Genomic DNA, 7,033 nt, shown 5'->3' on the forward strand with positions numbered 1-7,033 from the left:
AATTAATAAAAAAAAATACATTTTAATAATATAATAAAAAAATATATAAAAATAAATGAAATAAAATGTTTTTAAAAATGCTTTTCTGGACACAATTACAGTATACTAAATAAAAGTTTCTCATAAACAAAATTCAGTATGTTAAATTTTAAAATAAAATTGTAGTTAGTTTGCATGTATTAACCAGATCATACAATTCCATGCTTGTAGTTCTAGTTTTTTTTTTTTTTACCAATACTGAAAAAAAAATTACGAATGATGTAATATGGAAGATTTCTATCGAATAGACTTGAATGAATATGAAAATATAATTTGTTTAAACATCAGTGAACATTTATTTAGATTCTTATGAGCACAAACAAATAAAATCACAAACAGGAACAGAAAAGATTCATAGTTTAACGCACACACGTCACCAAGTGTGTGTGTGCGTTTCAGAAGGACAAGTTGATGAGGGGTGTGTTGTTCTCCTTCTTGTCTTCCGGGCTCCATTTGATGAGCGGCGAACTTAAGTCAATCAGCTGCTGAAAATACAACAACAAACATTAACACTCATTATATACATTTTTTTTTTTTAAATTAAAGCACCTGCATGGCTGCAAAAAGAAAGTAGCACCTAAAAGTAAGCAATACTTGTGCTACAAACAGGAAGTAAAAAAAGTCCAAGTAAGTAACGGGAGTCGGCTTGAATGAGCAGCTGGCCCGCTACAAGACAAACAGGAAGTAGTTTGTACCTCCATGGCGACGACGTCCTTGGTGGCGCTGTTGCGGATCAAGTCCGGGGTGTTGGTCAGGTCGATGAGCAGCTTCTCGTGAGTTGCGGGCATCGGAGCAGGAAGGTCCATCAGGAGAACCTGAAGGAAGCCGGCACAGTCATAAAGCACGTCAGGTGGTCTAAGGTAGTCCGAGGCGGTCTGAGGCCGACCTCTTGTTTGGCGGCATCTGTCTGGACCAGGTTGTTGCTGGGCTCTGATTGGCCCAGACTGGATGGCTCCAAGCTCTCTGATTGGCTGGGCTCGGCCAGAGGCTCCTCCTCCTCCTCTTCCAGACAGAAGGGCTGCACCTCTACAGGGTCCGCCCTATTAGAGTCAGTGGGGGCGGGGCTACGCATAAGGAGAACAACTGTTAGCGCTAGTTTGCCAGTGCGGCGTTGCTATCGGCTGTCGGGACGTTCACCTGAAACAGGTCCTGGGGGGGCAGTCTGAGTCCGAGACCACCTGCTTTCTTAGGGGTCTGGAGGTTTTGCCTTGGCTGCTGGGCGTTGGCGTGGGGATGGCCGACGCCCGGCGCTTCAACGGCGTGGGGAGACCGGAGGCCCGCTGGGAACGCAACTGCAGAGGCTTGCTTACTCCTGCAGGGGGCGTCAGCGGGCCACTCGACGGTTTTGGATGAAGGCTAACGGGGAAGGGGCATACGGGTGATGTCATAAGTAAGTGCCTACAGTCCGCTAACACTTAGCCTGTAAAGCAGTTCGCTAGCACTTAGCATCTAAAGCCACCCGCTAGCAGTTAGTATGCAAAGCCCTCTGCTAACACTTGGTCATTAGCATCTATATGCTAGCTGTTAGCTGATGCAAACAAACTCACCTGTCCATACTGGCTACAGACATAAGTCTCGTTGTTTTGAGCACCTTAGAAACACCAGGAGAATAAAAACCTTTTAAAAAAAGAAAAGAAGAAAGATGAAAAGTTTTAGTGACAAGGGGAAAATGTTTCTCAATTTGTTGATGTATTTCCTGACCTCGTCCTGTTGCTCCTGCGCCAGGTGTTGGTGTCTGGCCTAGCGCTGCAGGTTTGCTTTTTGCTTTCAGTCCAGTTTGAACCCGAGCAGACGCCGTGGCGGCCGAGGTCTTGTCCAAGGTTCTTTTTGTGGGCGTGGTCTGATGTGGAGCCATGTTCCTGGCGGACTTGGCAGTCTCTGACAACTTCCTGACTTGGCTGGGTAGCGCGCCGTTGCTGCTGCAGCGGCGGCCAGCAGCGGACGACGACAACGATGACGACGGCACCGCCGTCACGGCACCACCCACACCGGAGCGGCGTTTGTTGTGGTTGGCGGGCCGGCTGGGGTTGCCGGTGGAGGAGTTGAGACCGCGACTCTGCGACGAGTTCAGTTTACCTGAGACGAGGACAGCGTTACCAAGGCAGCTAACTGCTAGCGGTTAGCCGCTTCATCTCTTTTTGGTTGGTCAGCTGTTAGCTGGCTAGCTGCAGTTTTGCTAAAGATTAGCATTAGCAACTGTGTGCTAACAGTTAGCATTCAGTCTGCGGTTAAAGCACATCTTTTTGGTTTCATTTCAAAGCCAAAAAGTCGCCAATCATGTTAGCAATGAGCGCACCTGTGACGGGCGACAGCGACAGGCTGGAGTTGAAGCTGGACACGGAGGACGAGGACGAGGACGTGTTGCGTCTTTCTGTGGGCTTCCTGCTCGCAAGCGGCGTCACCTTCATGCCGGACCGCCGCCTCACCACCTTCACACGAGACAAAGTCATTTGAATTACGAGACGTTCGGTTGCCGCAGCAACAAGGTCATTACAGTTTGGAAATTGTCATTCGAGTTTGTTTTTAATTTCGTTTAATGTTAAATGTAGTTAGTTTTCATTTGTTTTCAGGGTGGTTCTGTTAGTTTCCATAATTTAAAAAAGTGTATTAATTGTACGCAATATTTAAAAACACCAATAAGTAATGAAAAAAGTGAATGAGTTAATGAAAAAAGCAAGCAAGCCGAAACATTGGAGCCAAGAGTCAAACAGACAAAATTGTTCGCCGAAGTGTGACGTCATCTGAAGGTGCTTTTCTATTGGCTGCGGCTCGATGACGTCACTTCTGGGTGACGCACTTTTAAACGACCTCATTTCGGTTAATATCAAAATAAATATACTTAAAATCACATTTCAAATCATCCCCAAAGGCGCATGCATTGAATTGATTACCAAAAACTAAAATCAATCAATCAAAAATAATTATAGTTAGTTTGTGTTTTTTTAAAAGCATTTTTGTTTTTCTTTTATTTCATTAACGAAACGGTTTGTTGAATTGTAGTTTGTTACTTTTTGTCAACTAAAATAACCTTGCCCGGCAACATGGTCAAACCAATCAGAAGGCTTCGGGACCTTGGTGGGCGGAGCCAGCGTGCGCTTCTTCCCCACCGTGCTCGAGTTGAGGGACGAGTCGCTGACGTCGGATGCCACGCTGGCGGAATCCGACACAAGATCCTCGCAGGACTTGTCCCGGCTGGCAAGATCAAGACTCGGATCGGGTTTGCAACTCGACGCCACCTGGACAGGAGGACAAGAATTTGGTCACATCGCGTCCTGAGCAGCGAGACGGGAAAAGTCAAAAGAACCAACTTTGCCGGCCGGTTGCACTCGGGCTTTCTGAGCTGAACAGGAAGTCCTGGGGGCGGCCGGCTTGCTTGGCAGGACGGCCCCCAACCCGGCTTTGGCCCGCAGCGCCGCCCGGGTCTTGACGCCGCCTGCCGGGCTGGAGGTGCTGAGTCGAGCGGAGAGACGAGCCGGCGGAGCGGCGGCAGCCGGCAATTTGGCGGCAGCCGGCAATTTGGCGGCAGCGGCGTTTCCTCGCCGCAAGTGTTGGCGGATGAGCGGAGGCAGATCCTTCATGGGGCTGTCCTGCACCAGGAAGGTCTGACGTTTGATGGGGCTAAACAGGCTGGGGGGCGCGGCAAGCACATCCAGTTTGGCGGCGCTGTCCTGGATGAAGTGCTCTTCATCTTCCGGGGTCTGCAGGGCGGGCTCGCGGACCCCATCTTGAGCGTGGCGCTGCTTGTCCTGCTGCAGCTGCTGGGCCAAGCGCGTGGCTTCCTGACACACGGCATCCAGCTGGTCACCCGAAAGCGGACTCCAGTTGCTCGCAGCGCTGCCAGGTCCTTCCTCCTGGTTAAGGGGCGGACATTTGGACAGATACGGGGGCGGGTCCACAAAGACGTCATCCTCGTCTTCAGCACATCTGGAGCTGCCGACGCAAAAGTTACATTTACTTACAGTAACTTTAGGACAAATTTGAGTCGTTTTAATACAAGACACTTTTCGCTATGGATTACTGGCAGGGAGACTTAATTGCTGCCATCTTTTTTTTCTTTCCCCGAGTATCAGTTGCTGATATCAGTATCAGACTTCACAAGTACCAGTACAAGAAAACACTTCTTTGACTATATTTTATTGAGCTAGATTATGCTCACTGGTTTTACTATTATTGCTTGCGCTATCAATTTGTTTTGGTTTGTCAGAGAAACTCGTGTCATATGACTAGTGACCTTTGACTCCATTTTCAGTCCATGGCCTCACATTCAGTCTGTCTTGTGCTCTACAAAAAATTTGAGCCGACGAGAGCTCCACTTTGACCTTGTTCCTGTTTATCTGACAAACGGCTGCTTGGTGACAATGTGACAATAAGTGTCGTTGTTGGGCAACACCAGAATATTATGCACATTCACATTTTTCTTTGAACATTTGGAAGGATACGTTTTAATTTTACTTAAGTCACATCCATCAAAAGTAACAGTACTCTTACTTTGCCGTTCAAGGTAAACTAACACTAGCATGAGAGTTGCCGGTCACGGCAAAATAACTACTCGCGGCCTTTTTTCATAAATGGACGGCGAAAGTTCCTACCTGTCAGGTGACAAAGAAACATCAAAGTCGAACTTCTCGTCCAGCAGATAAATCACATCTGTGGTGACAAATAAGTATCAATAATAATAATAATGAGTTAAATGATTCATAATGAAGACATTGTGGTTGTAAGGCTGACTGACCGCCGCCTGCTCGACGCTCCATCTCGCTGCTGCTGTTTCTCCTCTCAACCTGCAGGTTCAAGAAAAATACAAATCAGCCTGTAGGTAGAATAACAGCAAATCAACTCTGATGTTAAAGTTTTATACTTGCGAGGATGTCAGTAAGTCGTCACTTCATAGAACTTGACGGGAAATACGAATTGTTGTTCAGCTGCAAGTTAAACGGAACTCGGCAAAACGCTGCTATCACGTTAGCCTGTTAGCGTAGCCTTCTTGCAAGGGTCAAAGAGAAGAAATCGCCACGAAACTCGAGTTTGCTCGTTTTCATTCAGTCAAGAAACGCAAACCTTGTTCTTTTGTTTCGGAGGCGACTGCCAAAAATGTTCTTCTTCTTTTTTGCTCGCGATACAACACACAACAATTCAAATGTGCTGCGCCGCTGGTCACGTTCCTTTCGCGCTCAGTCATTGGTCGGCAACCTGTGACGTCGGTGCGCTAGGAATTGTGGGGAATGTAGTAGATGTGTTTTTTGGGACAATTTTACTGTGAACGGGTAAACTACATCCAGGAATCAAGTAAAAATGTTTACAATTACTCATAATAACTTGAATCTGAATTCATGAACGTTATTATATTTATAGTTCTATTCTTATTATTTTCTTATTAAGGACAACAATGAATAACCAATGGCAACAATAGGGAGCAGTAGATATTCCTTCTCTGTGTGAGTGTGCATTTTGTAATCCGTGTGCGTGTACAGTATCTCTGCATCATGCAGACCTTTTGACTTGCCGTCATGATCCTTGTGGACGTGATTCCTAGCTCGCTGCATCCCTGATCTCTGTAGACCTGGACTCTAAAGACCTGATCCCGTTAGCCTAGTGCCTGTAGACCTGGACCGTGTAGCCTAGCACTTGTCAACAAAGTCCATGTAGCTTTGGTCCATTACAGTCTCAACCTTTGAAGACATGATTCCTTGATCCTCTGTACGTGTAGATTAGGATTCTGTATCCTTGCTCTTTCTGTATCCAGATCTCAATAACTTTTGACCCAATTACGTGTAGACCGGGAACCTATAGACCTGGAGCTTATACTATTGGTCTGGTCCATTTAGCCATGGTTACGGCGTCAAACTCCATGTAAGCCTGGTGTACGTAGCTATGATCCTTGTAGATAGAATTCCTTGATCTCCAGTTCCTTCAGATAAGGACCCTATCCCTGATCCAATTACCACAATACCCGTCGACCCAGTTAACTGTAGACCCGTAGCCCTATTCTATCGAGTCCCAATCCTCATAGAAGTGATTTATTTCTCTCCAGCACGTGCAGACTAGGACCCCATAGACCCGATCGCTTTATTGTACACCCTTAGACCTGCATCCCAAGTGACCTGTAGACCAGGACCCTGCATACCGGAACGGAACCCTATAGATCAAGTCCATGTCCCCCTTGTTCTTGTCAACAAACTTCCTGTAGCCTTGGTGTGTGCAGTCCTTGATCCTGGTCGATGTGATTTCTTCATGTCAAGTACGCGTAACCCATGACTCTGTAGACCTGCTCCTTGTCGATGTATTTCCTTTATCTCAAGATCTTGAAGATCAGGACCCTGCATTCCAGGACCCCGTAGACCTGCTCCAAATAGCCCTTGTTCTTGTTACCAAAGCATGTGCATCCCTGGTACGTGTAATCCTTGATCCTTGATGACTCTTTTGTCCCCAACACCTGCACCTGACCCCTTTAGCCCAATGCCTCAAGTCCAGGGCCCTTTGGCACTGATCAAGGTGGCCCTTGCTCTTCTCAACAATCCCCGTGTAGCCTTTGCTACATCGCCCTGACTCTTGTTGACGTGATTCCTTTATCCGCAATATCTGTCGATTGGTTTATTGGTTGTTGGATCACAATTTGTAGATGAGGACCCAGTTTCTCTTATCCTTGTAGGTCCAGACCCTACAGGCCTATTCCTTTTAGTCCAATACCCGTAGACCTGGACCATGTCATCCTGACCCCTTGCTCTTGTCCACAAATTATGTGTAACTTTGACACACTTAGCCCTGATCCTTGTAAATGTGATTCCTTGATCGCCAGTACCTTTAGGCCAGCAACTTGGTGTCAGTGGTTCCTGTAGACCTGGTCACTGTTGCCCTGATCCATGTTGCTTTACCTCTTGTCCACAAACACCCTGTACCCCTGATCCCCGGCAGCCTGATGCTCGGTGTAGACCAGGACTCCGTAGACCTGACCCTCTTATCCCAATACCTGTAGGCCTATATCCCAGGTGTCCCT

The 7,033-nt window shown here is 47.0% G+C and overlaps 1 protein-coding gene across 3 annotated transcripts; it reads right to left on the reverse strand.

The window, feature by feature from the left end:
• Nucleotides 1-311: 311 nt before the first annotated feature.
• Nucleotides 312-5,230, reverse strand: gtse1 (G-2 and S-phase expressed 1). 3 transcript variants are annotated; one of them, XM_077568381.1, is made up of 12 exons: nucleotides 4,898-5,230; nucleotides 4,772-4,820; nucleotides 4,629-4,686; nucleotides 3,348-3,969; nucleotides 3,147-3,275; nucleotides 2,336-2,468; nucleotides 1,741-2,115; nucleotides 1,587-1,656; nucleotides 1,177-1,395; nucleotides 926-1,103; nucleotides 735-854; nucleotides 312-524 (listed from the first exon to the last, which is right to left on the reverse strand). In XM_077568381.1, the coding sequence occupies exons 2-12, from the start codon at nucleotides 4,791-4,793 to the stop codon at nucleotides 435-437; spliced, it is 2,016 nt and encodes a 671-aa protein (XP_077424507.1). In that variant the 5' UTR covers nucleotides 4,794-4,820; nucleotides 4,898-5,230; the 3' UTR covers nucleotides 312-434. The 3 variants fall into 3 exon arrangements, with proteins under 3 accessions (XP_077424507.1, XP_077424506.1, XP_077424505.1); XM_077568380.1 differs by having other exon boundaries at nucleotides 312-521; nucleotides 3,111-3,275; XM_077568379.1 differs by having other exon boundaries at nucleotides 3,111-3,275.
• Between the last annotated feature and the right edge of the window lie 1,803 nt (nucleotides 5,231-7,033).

The sequence above is a fragment of the Vanacampus margaritifer genome, chromosome 6 (genome assembly GCF_051991255.1).
Source record: "Vanacampus margaritifer isolate UIUO_Vmar chromosome 6, RoL_Vmar_1.0, whole genome shotgun sequence".
In the NCBI taxonomy this organism is placed as follows: Eukaryota; Metazoa; Chordata; class Actinopteri; order Syngnathiformes; family Syngnathidae; genus Vanacampus; species Vanacampus margaritifer.